We start from the raw sequence: 18,553 nt of genomic DNA on the forward strand, positions 1-18,553 counted from the left end.
AAGATACAAAATTACATTCCTACCTTGGAAAGCACGTGCATACTCAATCAAACTCTCTCTTTTGAAACTAAAAGAAAAACGGTCTATTCAGCTCCCCGCTTTTTGTTTTCAGCTTATGTTCGATCATTCTAAACATGCCTAAGGCCGATACACCATGGATAAAAGACTTCGTATTTAAGATTGTGCCTACTTTTTTCATTATTTTTCTTGGATTATACCTAGATGAATCTAGGAACATTCCCAAACTCATCCTCTAAAAACACATCATAGTGCAATTTCAATCTCACGATAATCACTCATAAGATTGAAGACCATAAACTCCATCACGCATAGCAAGGACTAGCTACTATGACATCCCCATTGACGTCATCAGCGCCCAACAGTAGGTGTAGACCATAGTATAAAAGTATGCTCTCACACATACAAATCCACACACCCACACATACTTGAGCATCCATTTATACAAAGTCTTCGTACTTAGTTTCTATCGGCACTCCGGAGGTGAAGGGCAAACTCAGCCATGACAAAGGCTAGCACTAAAGGAGAAGGCTAATCAAAAAGTAGTCCAAATCTCTTCATTCAAGCTACAACTGCTTGTGAAGTCTAAACGACTTCATTTTAGTCTCTCCCAAACGAGCATCTAAATCTAAATACCTCTTGTGAATTAATAAAGTGATCAAATTACTACATTGAGTGATAAAACACTCCTTAGTTGTACAAAGGCGGGAGAATCTATGGAATTGGGAATAAATGACTCCATATTTTGCCAAATCAGAAGTCCATGTGAGACATTTTTATAAGGTGTAAACCACTATATTCAGGTTGTTCACATTTATCATATATATCAACCTCTAATCCTACAGTAGATTGAGGAAGTCTAAGATCTAAGAAAACACAAGAATCCCCTCTTGAATTGCAGTTCAGTTCACAAGAGTCAAGAAGATAGATTCCTTCTCCAAAAGCACAAGCGTCTTTGTACATAAATTCTTGAAAGTTAGGAACATCTGGTACAGATAAATCATCTATAAAACACCTAACTAGGCTAAGCTTATGTAAGATGATAGGGCAGGTATTGATAGAAATAAGATGTTGCGCTTTTGTACATAAATTCTTGAAAGTTAGGAACATCTAGTACAGATAAATCATCTATAAAACACCTAACTAGGCTAGGCTTATGTAAAATGATAGGGCAGGTATTGATAGAAAGAAGACGTTCCATAATCTCAAATTCTTAAGTGAAAAGATAAAAGTTTGCTAAAAAGACAGCACAATTAGTGCCCATATGGATTCCTATAATTTGTTGAAACAAAGAATCACCTATTGTGATGTAAAGATTATCCAAGAGCAAACATCTTCAACACTTACTACCTTTGTGTATCTTTTCTTTTTAGAATCAATGTCATAATCTTTATTATTTAGCCACAAAAAGTCAAAACATAAAGCTATTTTCTCAACTTTTAGCACTTTGCATCTATCTTTGTCAAATCTCAGCTTAAAAACTTTAGCCATTAGCTTTTTGATTCTAAACTTCAGATCTTCCAGCTCAATCTTTGTATAAAGCGTAGTAAAATCATAGGTTTGAAGGTGTGCACAATGCAGCCCCAAGTGTTCAGGTCAAAAAGCATCCCAGATTCCAATAAATTTGACTAAAAAGTAGGAGTACGGACCTGTTAAAGAAACGACTCCTTTCACGCCAAGCTTTAAAGTGAAACTGAACATGGAACCAGCACCTACTGGCTGCCTCCATCCAAGACTTGTGTAAGATGGACTGAATGATCGTCAACTTGTCATTTCGTCTCCATCGATAAGCTCTTATTGGGGCCACTAATAAAGGTGCAGGCAAATGCCAGCACTGGCTTCACCTCAGTAATTCCGATTTCCCACCAAACAGCCATGTTTATGGCCCATATCCACCAATATCATAGGCTGCTTCATACCATGACCCAATGAAACCTTGACCTTGTAGCATTAATTAAGAAAACTGATGAAGCATCCTCATCTGCTTGTCAGCAAAAGTTCCAGGCCCAAACCATTTCCAAACTCTCTCTCTCCAGGCTGCTCTTTTCTCCCTTTTCTGGGCCAAATTGCTTCGCTCTCTCTATCTTTCTCTCTCCCTAAGAAGAATGATGAAGAGTCCTCATCTGTTTGCCAGCCAGAGTTCCAGGCCCAAACTCTCTCTCTCTCTCTCTCTCTCTCTCTCTCTCTCTCCAGACTGCTCTTTCCTCCCTTTTCTGAGCCAATTGGCTTCTGTCTCTCTCTCTCTCTCTCTCTCTTTTTCTCTTCCCCCCCCCCCAAACTCCAGTCCCTTCGTTTCTTTTTTATGCCACATGATGTGACATTGTCAAATACCTCCATCAAAATGTAGTTGCCAATTGATTGCAGAGGCTTTAGAGGTTGTATGAGAATTCAGGAAATGAGAATGCGGTTGCAGAAGAGATGTAAGAAAAGATGTCAGATTAATGTAAAGAAGGTACCATTGCCAAACCTTGAAGCTTAGTCCCAGGTTGGGAGCACACGCTTGTGACGAAGTCACAGAGGCATGGAAAACATCAATAAGCAGAACTATGAAAAAATGTGGTGGGAATCTGGCATTTTGAAAACCAAGAAGAAAGTCTCTGACAACAAAGATTGATGACAGGGCCCCAGGCAAAAAAGGGGATATGTGATGAGGGGGCAGATAAAAAGAAATTGAAAGGGTGAACAGCAAAGTCTTCAAACAGCAATCTAAAGGGAGGCAGGCCAATTTCAAAGGGGAGGAAGGCCAATTTCAAAGGTTTGCCTGCAGAAAACCCAATCTGCAGCACCAAAACGGTATTGAGTGTACCCAAAAACACTGGGTTTCAAAAGAATTCCCCGCAACTTTGGTAATTGAACTTTGGGCATGAAGCATCCACCCTAACATTAAGTCCGGGTTTTTGCCACTTAACCTCCGGTCAGCTTCAATGCCACAAACCAACTCCAATAGCTGCAACTCATGCCATTTTTGCAACTGCTCTCTAAACTTGCACTGTAAATGGAGCTTTTTTCATACCAAGCCAGTATAACTCTTCTCTGTTTTGTATAACTAGCCATAAATCTGTGGCAAAGTCATACTTCACAACCATGCTGGGAAACCGAACAGAGTATCCTGTGTATACTGCTCCTTTCTCTCTATATACTGCAAAGTCATTTAAGACGAATTGATCTCAACCTTGAAGATAACGACAAATACCTGAAAACACCCCACTACTAGCATTGTCATCTGTCCAAATCCGTATCCACCTGCCTATATTACCGATCCCAAAATGTTCCATTTGTGGCTGCAATAAAAAGACCCAGCTACAAACTTATGTCCCCCGTCTGTACAATACAATTTTACAGTGTGCCAAAGTCACACTCGTAAGATCCATCACAACACCGGAAGTGCCGCATCTGGAAAGGTGAAGGAAAGAGCAAAGATATGGACAATTAACATCAAAAGATTATGAAATCTAAAGCTTTGTACAAATTTACAGATCCTGTACAGTGATGTCTCATCCCTCAAGTATCTGAATCTAGATTGAGGATTCTCCTTAGATCCTTCGTTGCATAGGCAACATCAAGACCCAATCCCAGAAATGCTGCAGTCGGCGACGACTCGCTTAGGAAGGGCAACAAGCTTCGTGATGGAGTCGAAGGTGCTGACAGAGATCCAGAGCCAACTGCATCATTACAAAACTCAACTTCATTTAACGGGATCTCCAGTGAAGACGTCCTTAACTGTCGTATGGAAAAATTAGGTAAAGGCAGAGAGCTTGGTGGTGGCGAATTCGAATAAGCTGGCCCTGCCCATCTCTCATTCATGGGTGGAGAGGAAGAACTGTCCTGAATGAGTGGAGAGGAAGAACTTTCCTCTTCCCTACACCCTTTGTCAGTAATTGATCTAGTACTGGTACACACATCTTTAAAATCCAGTTGCATCAAGCCTTTGCCATGAGGCACAACTCCTTTCTCTCTCAGTCTAGGAATGGAGCGCGCACAACTCAATCCGTCAGCATGCCGGTGGGGAGCACTCCCACACGATGCATTCCCCAAATTCCTGGCGGATGTGCAAAGCATCTCCGAAGCAGCTGCATTTCTTGGTGGAAAGCAGTTCTTCCTTGATTTTGAGAAATTAGTAGTAGACACACCTTCACAGGCTGGATTGTGAGATCCAGCACCGTGATACAAATTGCACCTCGTGGCCACAGTCTCTCCGAGCAGAGCACGATCCAGGGAAGCCCCAACCACTGCAACAAATAATGAAAGTGATCTCATCAAAATCTGTAAACATATAAGACACCTTAAAAACAGGAAAGAACGCATTTACAGTTTATAGACCTGATTGACACACGGATGAAGATCGATTTCGCACATCCAAAGACTCTTCACCACCAAGGAACTTGACAAGATGTGACAACGCCTCGTCCCTCGCTTTTGGTCTCTGCAGTATCGTCACCGGAGGTGTAGCTTCTACCTTTTGGCAAGAAATGGAAGCTTCTCTTACGCAAGATTTGCCCGAGCCTGTTCTTGCAATCCGGCTGCTCTCAGCTAGATCAATTTCATCCCTATCTAAAGTTCTTCTTTCCGATCTACTAACTGACTGCGTGCCGACCACATTTTTAGCCCCTACCGAGCTCTTTGAGAAATACCTGTGGATAACGCGCCCAGTGAACTGTGAAGCAAACTTTCCCCCCGACTTGGAACCACAAATCAGAGACTCCGAAATACTCTCTTGTGCACCGATCTTAGTTTCTTCTGGCTCTGAAGGATTTCTGGACGCTCCACCTCCATCATTTCGTTTAAAGGCATAACCTTTGGGAACAGAGGAATATCTTCCAGAGGCATTCCGACTTCTGGAAGTCGAAGTGTGGATATTTTCAACGGAGCTCTCGGCCCTCGGGAGATTAGCGGACCCTCTAGAGCAACTGCGTCGCGCAGGGTGAAAGATATGCAAAGTCAAAGCCTTAGCAACAATGGATGACTGCTTCTCGGCATGGAGCTGAAATCCGCCAGCAGAGGCGTCTATCTGACGAATCCCATCACCAATTGTATCAAAAATTTCGCAGGCATCTGAACGTGATGGGCCTAATTGAGATGAAGAACCACAAGCATTACCTTGTGACCGAGGCCGCATTCTAGACGAATGCAACACGCCAGCTACCCTCTTTGAACGTTCATCCTGGTAACAAGCAAGCTGATCTTGTGCAGGAAGAACCAAGGTCTCCATGAGGGCCAAATACTACCTTCAGATCTTCGCAGAGGTGGAGAAACGAAGCACTGAGCTATCTTCTTCCTCAGAAGTCTTCTTGTTCCTCAGAAATCGTCCTCTTCCTTAAATCCGAGGTATCTTCTTCCTCAGAAATCATCTTCTTCCTTAAATCTGTGCTAAGGCACGCAGTGGAGCTGAGCATTTAGCTTCTTGGCGTCCGAGAACCTGCAATGTCGCAAAGGACCGAATTTGCAGCTCTTCTTCGAGCTTTCCACAGAGATTTACACAGCTTGACCTTTTCCTCTTTCGGCCTCCTACCCCTCCAGTCCCATACGCATCCACTGAGCCTTTGGACATTCCCAGCCTTCCGGGCTTGCAGGCCTTGTCCTCCGAGCAGTCTCGCTCTTCGTGCTCGCAATTTTCTTCCTCTTCCTCTTCACTCTTAGCTCGATCTTTCTACCCAACCAGCATTCCCCGTGCACTGGCAGAACCCACATTTAGATGCTCCTAAACGACACTATTATTCCTGCCATGACTTCCAGCAAAACATGGTCAATCCCCCGTCTTTATCCCAACTCGCCTCCTCCGTTTACCTCTTCACGCTTTCCACTCTCACTCAGCCTCTGTGAGCCTCTCCTCCCTACCTGAAACTTGATTCGCACTACTTCTCCTCAGAAAGCAACAGAGCGCCAAGTTTCACACTACTTCTCCTGAGAAAGCAACAGAGCGCGACACAGAAGCAAACAGTGAGCCAATCCCGACAGCCAAACCCCAATCTAGAGCAATCTAGAGCTATCTGAAGCAAACAGTGCCACTGAAGCCCGGCGAAGAGCGCAAAGGAGCTTGTGACAGGGCCAAGACCTAGAGCCAAACCCCTATCTGAGCTATGTGCGAGTGAAGCTCGGCGAGCTGCTTAGAAGAAAGGCTGTTGTGAACAGAAGAGGAGACAAAAGTGTTTGTGAAGGGCGAGAGAAGCAGGGCAAAGGGGAAGACGATCGAAAGGAGAAAGGAAAGCAGAGGTGAAAGTGCAGTGTGCTCCCAACACTTGTCGATAAAGATGAAGACTTTGCAGAAAGTGATGAGTCTGGGCTTTCGCCGGGAAATTTTCCCGTCCAACAATTCCGGCAGCTTGTTCACTTTCCGGTGACAGCCTTTTCTTTACCACGGTTTATAATAATAAGGCCTCGTTCAGACCACGTGGACAAAAGAAGCTCTGTCCCTTGCCGGTGTTCGGCTTCCAATCCCCATGTCGCAAGTTCAAGTTGAGGCCTGGTGTCCTAGCATGTGGTTGTGTGTGTGTGTGTGTGTGTGTGAGTGAGAGAGAGAGAGTTTGACCACAGTGTGTGTGTGTGTAGGTGTGTGAGTTTGACCACAGCTTTGGACCCTGTGCCCACCGGTCCAGGGCACAAGATAGGACTACACGTGAGTGAGTGGGGAGGGCAGGGGTGTGAGGAAAAAAAAAAAGAAGCTCCATCCTCCTTGTACCAGTGATGCTTGAGCTGAGACCAGGCAGAAGACCGCCAAAGCTTCTGATTGCTTGGCCAGTGCTTGGGCGAGGGGCATCTCCCACACAAAGAAGCCTTCAACACATCGTCCAACTGAGATGTTCTATCTCCCGAAACCCTTAAGCATATATGAACTAAATTCACAACATGTGCCGCCTGAATCGACTCTGGGGTCTCAAAAGAGGGGAGAATGCTGGAAGAAGAGGCTCGTGGAGGTTTGGAAAGGGTGTGAGGTTGGGAAAGCAAAATTTATGCTTTGGAAGGTCATTAACCACGGGCTGCCGGGGTAAGGGCGAAGCTAGCCAAGAGGATCCAGGTGGATCCTGGCTGCGCGCTGTGTGAAGGAGCGGTTGAGAATCTTCGCCATTTACGCTGGAGGTGCCTATTAGATATGCTCAATGCCCCACCCTCCTGGTAACCACCATTGGTCCAAGGTGCTCAAGTTGTAAGGCCCCCATATGAGGAGAAGCCATGTGTGAGCTCGGGACACTGGATGGATCCTGACTTGCATGTTAGATGAGGTCAATCAATGAGACTGTTGATGGTAGAAAGGTGATTGTGTGGGAGCCCCTTATTCTTGCTAGGGCCTGGGGGGTCCCAGAAAGGCCAACGGCCCCCCTGGTGGGAGTTCGGGGGCGGGAGCCCCCGAGGCGACATTATAGGAAATATTCCCTGAATATTCCATGGACGACTAGGTTGACTGGTCGGCTCCATCGACTAGGTCGACTGGTCAACTCCACCGACTACATTGATCCGATTACCGCCCTCATAGCTATAAAGAGGCGACCTCCCCAATCCATTGTATCAGATCAGTTTAGATCAGATCAAATCTTCCATCTAGTAGCTCTTCACCTAGTATCTGTCTAGATCGCCATCTAAGCTCCACTGTGGGAGCGCACGGGTAGACGGAGCCATCATCTGTACTACATCAGTATTGAAGGAAAAGTTTGTTCCTCTCCAGTTTGCTGTGTACTCTATATTCTTTGTTCAGTTTATGTTCCGCTGTGTCGTGTAATTTAACAGTGCCCGGTGACTAAAGAAGCGTGGAGGAAGCTGGAAGGCGCAGTGAGGAGCATAGGGCTAATGGCTCGTTTCAGAATCGGGTGGAATTGGAGGATGCCAGTCCTGGGGGAGACAGAAAAACTTCCGTCCACGCTCGCAGCGTGCTAGCGTTACCTGAGAGCGTCGATGCTTTTGGGGATATGGGAGTTCAGGAATCGAATGGTGTTCAAGCATAAGGTCCAGGTGGGGCTAAGAACACTTGCGATAATGGCCATCGTGAAGACGTATCTGCATGACTTTAGTCAGTTATTGGAGAAGAGCAACCCCATCATTAACGGGGCCTTGATGGCAATTCAAGTCAATTTTGGGCTTGCATAGGGATTAAGCTTTTTAGCGTAGGCCAAGGCGTCTTGCCCTCTGAAAGGCCACTTTTTGTACCAGGGTCTTACGTTTGGGACTGACCCCCCCCTTTTTTTAAATATATTCGACATTTTATTAAAAATATTTTTATTTTTTAACATGTGCCCCTAATGATCTTTTAACAAAATTTTCAATTAACTCGCCCTCTTCCAACACAATTAACATAAGCCAACATAAGGTGTGCTCAATTAACGTAACACAAAAGCGATGCATTAACATGTACAATGCAAAGTGGTGTAATAACTGTCTATCGTTGTAAGAGCTTGGGGAGATTGCGAGATAGTCAAATTGGCTGGTGCAACTTCTATTTTTTGCACTCACTGCATCGACAGGATGAAGCACTGTTCTAGGCCAATGTGAGTGCTAACTATTGAAACTGGCCGGGCGGGCGGCAGGCAGGGGGGTTGGGGGATGGTGCTACTTTTAGAAGGAAATCTAATAGGTTGCGTAATTGAAAAGAATTCAAAAATGTATTAATCAGTGGAAAAGCGATCACAAGAAGGGGTGGTAAAGGCAAGCAAGAGGGGTGATAAAATGCCAACTAGCACAAATCTAGTGACATTCTCAATAGCCTAGTAACTCGACATAATACTCGGTGTGAAAATGTTATTTGAGTGGTTTTGACTCTCCACACTTTGCATCAAGCACATAATTTTTATTTAAGACCTTGTTTGGGACTTTCACTATCCCACATTCCATGCGTCTTACCATAGAGATAGATACATGTTGTCTTCTCATAATCTAAATGTGGCCCTCCCAATTGTTCACTTTCCTTGAATGGGGAGTGTAACTTTCTAGATTTCACTACCACAAAGCAAAGCTAAGAATGCCAACTAAACATGTACTTATCCTAATCAAGGTTTTTAGTCAAAGCCAAGCAAGAATGTTTCCTTTCCTAGGATACCAATGGTGCTACCTTTCTTTTTTAAAGGGATTCAAGCTTGGCTTCCTAAGTTTGGCTTTGTGACACATTCAGTAAATTCAATAGTTACTTCTCTAAGCCCTATGCAGCATTATATTGGACACTTAGTGGTACATACAACCTTCTTATCCTATTGCCATTTCACTATCGTGTTAAGTAATATGATAATGCGACGTCACCAAACAAGTGGCACATGCCACATGAATATTTAGCATCCCTAGCTAATAAGGAGGATTCTCATTCATACAACGAAGTAGGGACCCTCTTCATAAGGGTACAATTGTCCAAAATGTTCTAGAAGAGGCATTTGTAGATACAATCAACGTAGAGAAGCCATTTCCAAAGACCTATTTTGCTTTCTTGCATGATTCATTTAATTCATGCCTCTCTTTTTTTATGTAGGATTTATTGCACCTTCGACGCTTCCTTGGCATTTGCTTACCTCACTACTTACGTTGCACCTACCTTGTCACTTTAAGGATCGTGATGGTAAAATTGCAACATTCCATCTTATGATGAGCCTCCCATTGAGAACAATTACTATGATGAGCCTCCCATTGATCTTGAGCACAATTACTAAGATCTCAAATTTTACCAATTTCAATATTTGAAAGTCCAATCAAACTTAATGGGAACATTTATTTTGTTAAAGAAGTACCCACTTTTTATATCTTTGTTCCTCTTATCACGTTAGGGTGTTTTAAAACTATAAAATCGTAAATGCAAGATCACAAATGCAAGAGCATAATCCCTTTGGTTTAAACCTTGAAAAGCTTTGTAAAGAGAAAGAGTGCCTTAGAACAAATGGATTGAAGAAGGAATAAAGCACCAAAAGTTCACTCTTTTAATGAGGTGTAAAAATGGCAATACATAATATGAATTGTTTGAAGAAATGCATAGTTGTTGTAGTAGGAGTGTTTCTAAAGGAATCCTAATAGCACTACCTACCCATAAGTTAGTAGTGTTTCTAAGGGAATCCTAATAGCACTACTAAGTAGTGTTTTCATAGCTTTTATAATTGGCCCATTCCATGTGCATGTTATCAATAGGAAATATATATGCAAAGCTTGTTGTTCACGAGTGTAAGATGTCCTCCAAATAAGAGGACCATGTTCAAAACAAGAATGGTTAAGGGAAAACAAGTTGATAACTGTGCAATATAAACAAACTTTTGGGGAAAACAAGTTGATAACTATGCAACATAAACAAACCTTTTGGATAGTTTTGTGAAGCTTTTAAAAGCAAAAAAATATTGTCTAAACACTCTTTGAAGTACACCTTTTATCCCATTTCCTAAAAACCATGCTAGCTTCAGAGTTTGCTATTCTTTGAAAGAGGTACAATAAGAATTCAAATATGTGAGGCTCAATATAATGCCTCAAGGTGTAAATAGAGCATTAATGTAATTTCAAGAAAGAGCATACATGTTGTTGTAATAAAGTAAAGCTACTAAACCTCTTATTTTGTTTCAACTTTTTGTATTGAAAAAACTAGGTTTTATTTGCAATTAGATGTCATTGTTATTACAAAATTTTGAAAAGTGGTTTTCAATAAGGACCCACCTAAGTGCCACCTTAGTTGAAAACATTCAGCTTCAAATCCACTGGTGCAAGCTAGTATGGGGATCTTTGGCATTTGGTGAAGTAGGATGTTTATTCCTCCTTTCATTGTATAATTGAGAATGCAAAATTTTATGAACATGAAAATTTAGTCATTGTTTATGAATAGTTTTCTTTCAAGGAACTGCATTCGTTGACATGGTAAAAATTTGTTACTATGTTGACCAAAAGGGGACAGAGAAGAGACTCCATAGCATTGCAGAGGATTCCATCTACAATTTTGCACTCACATTGACCTAGAACAATACTTCATCCCATCGATGCAATAATTGTAGGAAATGGAAGTTGCACCAGCCAATTCGGGTCTACCAATGATCTCACAATCTCCCCAAGCTCCTACAAAAAAGGGTAGACAGTTATTGCACCACTTTTGCATTGGACATGTTAATGCATCACTTTTGCTTTATGTTAATTGAGCACACCTTACATTGGCTTATGTTAATTGTGTCCCACCCCACAACTTGGAAGGGGGCTAGTTAATTGAAAATTTTGTTTGAAAACCGTTAGGGGTAAATATTAACCTTTGAGCTTAGTTACATTTATGCTTAAAACTTGCAAATTTTTTATAAAAGCTTTTCAAATTTTAGCTTTTGTATCTATTAAGAAAAATGTATCCTCTGAATTGCATCCATATCTTGTTTTGGAAATGAACTTGCAAATTTCAAGGCATTTTATTTATATTTTTGCTTAAAACCTACCAAATTTCAATGCAGATCTTTAAAATTTTCATTTTTGTATCTATGGTTGTGTGAACACTACATCCATATCTTATGTAATGGTCCTTCTCTTTGCAAGTTTGGCTCTATCTTTTTTCCCTATTGTTGATGGCCCAAATATAAATGAGAACAACATTAGTATATCTTAATATGGAAACTAAAGGGCTGAAGGGGGGGGCGTGGGCTAGGGTGCACACAGAGAGATAGAGAGAGAGGGAGAGAGAGAGAGAGAGAGAGGAGGGAGGGGCGGGTGGGGCAAGGGGGGCTACTTTGAGAAGGAGATCTAATAGGTTACATAATTGAAAAGAATTCAAAATGTAATAATCAATGGAAAAGGGATCACAGGAAGGGGTAGTAAAGGCAAGGGAGAGGGGTGGTAAAATTCCAACTAGCACAAATCTAGTAGTCAACTTTGACATTTGCAATAGCCTAGTAAAACGGGACATAATACTCTGGTGTGAGAATGTGATTTGAGCATTGTTCATTGTTGACTCTCCACACTTTGCATCAAGCACATAGTTTTTGTTTAAGACCTTGTTTGGGACTAACCATTCCATATGTACTACCATAGTGATACATGTTGTCTTCTCATAATCTAAATGTGGACCTCTCAATTGTTCACTTTCCTTGTATGGGGAGTGCAACTTTTGAGATTCCACTACCACAAAGCAAAGCTAAGAATGCCAGCTAAACATAAACTTATCCTAATCAATGTTTTTTGTTAAAGCCAAGCAAGAATGTCTCCTTTCCTATGATACCAATGGTGCTTTTTTAGATTGATTTACTAGCTGGTCAAACTTGGCTTCCTAAGTTGGGCTTTGTGACACATTCACTAAATTCAATAGTTACTTCTCAAAGCAATATTGGACACTTAATGGTACATAGAGCCTTCGTATCTTATAGCCATTTCACCACCATATTAAGTAAATTGATCATGCTACATCATGAATGTTTGGCATCCTGGCCCAATAAGGAGGGTTCTGATTCATGCAACATAGTGGGGGCCCTCTTCATATGGGTACAATTTTCCAATTCATTTTAAAGGGGGATTTGTAGATACAATCAATGTAGAGAAGCCATTTCCAAAGACCTATTTTTGCTCTTCCGTGATTCATTTCATTCATGCCTTTTTTTAATATATATAGGGTTTATCCTACCTTAGACACTTCCTTGGCATTTGCTTACCTCACTGCTTATATTGCACCTATCTTGTCACTTTAAAGGATCGTGATGCTAAAATTGCAACATTCCATCTTACAATGAGCCTCCCATTGAGCACAATTACTATGATGAGCCTCCCATTGAGCACAATCACTATGATGAGCCTCCCATTGAGCACAATTACTATGATGAGCCTCCCATTGAGCATTGAGCACAATTACTATGATGAGCCTCCCATTGAGCACAATTACTATGATCTAAACTTTTACCAATGTCAATGTTTGAAAGTCGAATCAAACCTAATCATAATGGGAACATTATTGTGTTAAAGAAGTGCCCGCTTTTTATATCTTTGTTGCTCCTATCAAATTAGGGTGTGTGTATCTCCAGGGTTTGAAATGGGAAAATGGTGAATGCAAAAGCATGATACCTTTTGTTTAACCTTGAAAAACATTGTAAAGAGAAAGAGTGCCTTAAGGCAAATGGATTGAAGAATGAATAAAGCACCAAAAGTTCACTCTTTTAATGAACACATCAAAGCAAGTTAAAAGGTATAAAAATGCCAATAGATAATATGAAATGTTTGTAGAAATACATAGTTGTTATAATAGTAGTGTTTCCAGAGGAATCCTAATAGCACTACCTACCGATAAGTTAGTTAAGGCAATCCTAATAAGTCTTAATGAAAGATGTTCAAGCTATTGTAAGTAGCCCATCCCATCTGCATGTTATCAATAGAAAAAATCTATGCAAAACTTGTTCACAAGTATAAGATGTCCTCCGTATAAGAGGACCATGTACAAACAAGAATGGTTAATTTGATAATTGTACAGTATAAACAAAAAATTTGGGGAAAAAGGTTAATTATTATGCAAGATAAACAAACTTTTTTGATTGTTTTGTGAAGCTTTTAAAAATAAAAAATATTGTCTAAACACATTTTCAAAGTATCGCTTTTCTCCCATTTCCTGAAAACCATGCTAGCTTCACAAAGTTAGCTATTCTTTGAAAGCGGTGTGCTTATGTAAGTAATGATATGAAGCAAGTTTTGCATCTTTAAATTATCGTGTGTCTTTGGTGTTGTACCCTTGTTTTTTGTCGTCACAAATCGCCTTTTTCATCAAGTGTTATCCACAATCGCAAAAAAATAGAGTTTAAGGTGTGTTATTCAAACGCGGACATACTGGATGGACATAATACTTTGCATTCAGGTCAATCCAAACTATTTTTAGGTCTTTTCAAAGTATCATGCCCATCGAATATGCTTTGGATGGTCAAACGTGCCACAAACTCCATTTTTCACTAAGTGTCATGCACAATCGCCAAAAAACACGCTTTGAGGTGTGTTGTTCGAATGCGCACATATCCGATGGCCATGATACTTTGCAAGTTCATCAATACAACCTATTTTGAGCTGTGTGCAAATTATCATGCCCACCATATATGCTCTGAATAGTCAAAGTCGCCACAAATTCCTTTTTCCATCAAGTAATATGCACAACCGTCAAAAAATAGTATTTGAAGTGTGTTATTCAAAAACACACATATCCAATTGGTACGATACTATTGATACAAGTCAATCTAATAGATGTTGAGGATTGTGCAACGTATCATGTCCATCAGATATGATTTAGATGATCAAACTCACCACAAACCTCATTTTTCACCAAGTGTTATGCACAACCATAAAAAACACATGCTTTGAGGTGTGTTATTCAATTGTGCACATACCCAATGGGCACGATACTTTGCAAGTTAATCAATACAGCCTATGTTGATCTGTATGCAAAGTATTGTGTGCATCAGATATGCTTTGGATGGTCAAAGTTGCCACATATCCCGTTTTTTAACCAAGTACTATGCACAACAGTGAAAAAATATTTGCATACACATCAATATAATATATGTTGAGGTGTGTAAAAAAAATCATCCCCATCGGATATGCTTTCGATGGTTGAACATGTCACAAACTCCATTTTTCACCAAGTGTTATGCACAAGCACCAAAAAGTAGTATCTGAGGTGTATTATTTGAATGCTCTCATACCTGATGGGAACGATGCTTTGCACATGTGTTAATCTAACCTAATTAGAGATGCATGAAAAATACTGTATCCACCAGATATGCTTTGGATTGTAAAATACACCACAAACTCCATTTATCACACTAAGTGTTATGCACAATTGCCAAGAATAGTATCTGAGGTGTGTTATTCAAATGCCCTCATACCCGATGGGCACGATACTTTGCACACATGTCAATACAACCTATGTTGAGATGCTTGCAAAGTATTGTGTCCATCCGATATGCTTTGGATAGTCGAAGTCGACACACGAACACAGGTGGCACTCTATCAATCTCTACAACTTTTGCTATAGTTTCTGGCACCTTGACATTTTTTGGGTGCCGAGGTCCTAATACGTGAACCGTACTAGCAAATAAACATGCTTCATAGTATCCTGGGGTGGTCACTAAGAAATATGTAAGATAGCACATGTGATCAACAAAAGGGATTTTATACTTTTATGGAGTTACTGAAAATACACATACATATGGGATATTTTAATTCAAAATGTGAACATTTTCATAATAAGGGATACCTCAATCATGTCAAAATTTATAGAAGGGGTGAATATAGATTATAAAAAAGACAAAATATGAAGAGAGGAGAGGAGAAGAGTGGAGATGAGGAAAGAGGGTGCATTTTTTTGGCGAGCATGTACAAAAGTGGTGAGCTTACTCTCTCTCTCTCTCTGGATTTCTTCCCTCACTATGAGTGTGTATTTAGGATTCATAGGGTAGGGGCGTAGCCATACCGGCTTGGCGTCGTCTAGCATGGGCATTGTGTGCTGCACTACTGTGGTAGGCACGCCCTTCATGTTGGTGTACTTCCAGGCCATGCAGTCCTTGTACTCTTGTAGGAGAGCTATTAAGGCATTCTCCTCGTTGGGGGTGAGATCATTGGTGACAAATACAAGTTGGGGGTCTTGCCATTTCAGGGCTAGGTTTACCTCTTTGAGGGGCTGGCCTGTCATACCCTTGAGAACATCCATCTTCCCAAGACCTTTTGGCCTGTTGGTATAAGATCTTATGAACCTGAATCATGTAGGCCTTGTAATGGGCTGGTACCTGCCGTAGGTCCTCTTTATCTTCAGTTTCCTCCTCTATTTTAGCCAAAGCAGTGGTCCTTTTGGTCTTAGCTTGGCTTGCCTTAGCCGTGCCTTTGGATATAGGGGGTTTGGGACCTGAAGGGGGCTCTTCCATTGCGCTTATAGAGCCGACGAGGGAGGTTACCTTACTCACCTTGTTTCCCTAGTTGGAGGAGAACTCATGATGAGCAGTTGTGGCACCTACGTGGGACATCCAGTGAAGATATGATTTTACCCTCATGGTTCCCTTGCTTACCTATCGGGGTTTGAGCATGTTAAACATTCTTAGGGGAACCATCCGGGTCAGATCCACTAGCTTTGGAGTGGTGATCTGAAATGCTACTCTTCTGGGACATCTATATTGGCTAAGATGTGCATCCAGTTCTATAAGAATTCTGGCTCAGGGAGAGGTGCATACCAAAAGTCGTTAGACTCCTTCTCATCCGCTTCCTTGTCACAAGGTTGGAATAGCTTTACAGAGGTGGTTCGGGTAGTGGTGTCGGATTCTGTAGCAAAGAGGTGTCCTGACAATGGGTGGGCCTTGTAGGTGTGCAAGTCCTCCACTCTCATGGTTTGCTCCTCCTGTCGCAAGTAGATGTTATCATTATGCCAGCCATGCATGAGTTCGGACATTCGCAAGAAGGGCCTACCTAGGATAGCTTCATATCTCGGCTGTGGGGTGAAGTCCATGACTACGAGCCTAACAGGGTACGTGAATCCAAATACCTTAATGTTTATGCCAGTTGGCACTCCCAGGGGTTCGACAGTTCCCCCATCGGCTGAATTTACTACTAGATGGGTCTGTTTAAGTGTGGGTTTTCCCCATTTCACCTAGCATTCCTTGGTGCAGACACTCACTCCTGCTCCCCCATCCAGGATGGCTTCAACCTTCTGGTTTTGATAGACTATGGGGATACGGCGTCCGTGTCATCAACCTCGAAGTACTGGCCTAGTTTGTTGATGGGAACCTTAGGTAGGTTCTTCCCCTTTTTTGGCATTGATTGGTTGGGCTTAGGGCTCTGGCAGGGGCTAGAGGTAAGAACGATCTATTCATCCAATTGGATAGATCGCGCCATAGGATGGGATTTCCTCTTAGCAGGGAAGCAATTGGCATTTTCACCTCTGTCAATAGGAAGGCAGCCAACCTGACACTGTCACAAGGCTCTTGTGAAGTCTCTTCCTCCATGGACAACATGTCCTTGAAGCCGTATAGGTCTCCTTCCTCCTAGAGGTTATGCAACACTGGGTCTTCCTAGAACATCTTCTGCATCAGATCCGGAGCTTCTGACTGCTCGAAGCTGAGGTGTTCCTCTTCCTCCACGCTCTTCGGTACCTTGAGTGATTTCTTCTCTCAGTGACTCATCAGGTGGGATGGATGAATAGTATCTGACCCTCTACTAGCCTTTAATTGATTCTCGAACTTCTCTTGGCAATTCTGTACCAAGTTCTGGGCATCGTTTATGTATTGCTTTTCTAGGACCGGGTTGGGATAGGTGTCCTTATAGGAGGGCGAGGGTGCTAGGCCTTGAGCCCACACTGGATTGTTTACCTATGGGCTTGGGAGCACTTCAGGGTCACCCTGGGTGAGAGATTGTTCGAAAGCCGAGGAGGTGGCAAGAGTAGCCATCTCCTCATCAGAACCATCCTAGATGAGCACCTGCTCGGACCCATCACCTACTCTAATGGCCTTCTTGGACCGGATTAGGGGATGTGGGGTAATATTAGGGCCGGGCAACAGGGATCCTTTACCCTTCCTTGTTAGCTTCCTCATTGCTTTGCCTAATGCCTTGGCTTGCATCCTCGTGATGACTTGTAGGGGCACTGTGCTGCTCGATGCTAAGCGGATTAAGGTCGGGATGATTGGGGTGGCTGGTCTCCTTATGGGGCAGTTTTGGAACAGATTCTCGGTCCCACGCCCCACACACAAGGGTGTGGGGTTGGTCGTGGTTGGAGTAGCGGGGGTATGATCCCTGTATGGATAGTCCTTCAAGAAGTGTGGGACCTGGCATTTGAAACAAGACACTGGAGGGTTTGAAATACCTTGGTAGGGGCATTCACTTGCTCTATGGGGACCTTGCTAGGTGTAACATTGGAGCGAGGGTCTCTGAGCAATTGAGTTTAGGTCTCTCGCCCTTGCATTCATGGGGGTGGTCTGGAATATAGGAACCTGTTGATCCTTTGGCGGGAGGTAGTGGATCCGGGTGCCACTTCCCTCCTCGTAGGGTAGTAATCGTGAGGTCCATGATTAGGATCTATCTCCTCCCAGTCATTGGGCACTTCTTCTACCAACACTTGATTGACTAGGGCTATACGAGGTAGCAAGGGCTGCAAACCCAATATGGGTGGTGGTAACGGAGCTAGCTGAGTTCTGTATTGGCTAGAACTAGTCACAGGACCACCTTGAGTGATCAGGGGGTTAGGTGGGGCCGTTAGGGCTAATGGGGGTCTCATTTGATGCATGGGCTGGGGAAGGGACCTCAGAAATCGACATTGGGAGGTATCATGATTTCCCCACCTATGGCAGTGTGCGCAGTAGAGTGCTAGCCTTACCCTTAGGCACGGGCACTCATTGGAGGGGTGGTTGCTATTGCATACCCCACACCAGACATTGTCTCTCCGTGGGAACAAGTGGGGATTGCTCGGCACCTCCTTGGAGGTTCCTATCCTCCACTGCTGGCCTAGTTGATCTAACAGATTGGAGGCCAGCTCACTCATATCCAAGCCCTTGAGCTCATTAGTCTCCTTCTTGATCGATTCTACACTCGCAGACCTCACCGATGGAGCTATTTCTGAGGGGTCCAGGGCTTTGTCCAAATTTGCCTTGTCCATCATGTTGTCACATATGCAAAT

The 18,553-nt window shown here is 42.6% G+C and overlaps 1 protein-coding gene and 1 long non-coding RNA gene across 2 annotated transcripts in view; both read right to left on the reverse strand.

Moving 5' to 3' along the window:
* Positions 1–3,510, reverse strand: part of LOC147879512 (uncharacterized) — a 46,692-nt gene extending 43,182 nt beyond the window's left edge. Inside the window, exon 1 of the long non-coding RNA XR_015540631.1 lies at positions 1,668–3,510. This is a non-coding gene — a long non-coding RNA (uncharacterized LOC147879512). The remainder of the gene's footprint in view (positions 1–1,667) is intronic.
* On the reverse strand, positions 2,284–6,234 carry LOC147879513 (uncharacterized). Its single transcript, XM_087371451.1, has 2 exons — positions 4,339–6,234; positions 2,284–4,247 (listed from the first exon to the last, which is right to left on the reverse strand). Exons 1-2 carry the CDS (start codon positions 5,225–5,227, stop codon positions 3,520–3,522), a joined length of 1,617 nt encoding a protein of 538 aa, XP_087227577.1. The 5' UTR covers positions 5,228–6,234; the 3' UTR covers positions 2,284–3,519.
* Positions 6,235–18,553: the final 12,319 nt, after the last annotated feature.

Source organism: Dipteris shenzhenensis, chromosome 33 (assembly GCF_047967505.1).
Source record: "Dipteris shenzhenensis isolate YYH24624 ecotype China chromosome 33, Dip_SZ_1.0, whole genome shotgun sequence".
NCBI classification, from domain to species: domain Eukaryota; kingdom Viridiplantae; phylum Streptophyta; class Polypodiopsida; order Gleicheniales; family Dipteridaceae; genus Dipteris; species Dipteris shenzhenensis.

Bases quoted from the DNA above. Each gene is read 5' to 3' on its own strand.
- LOC147879513 (XM_087371451.1), bottom strand. From the start codon at position 5,227: ATGGAGACCTTGGTTCTTCCTGCACAAGATCAGCTTGCTTGTTACCAG. The intron at 4,248-4,338 runs GTCTATAAACTG...TATTTGTTGCAG, and splicing joins TTCATCCGTGTGTCAATCAG to TGGTTGGGGCTTCCCTGGAT.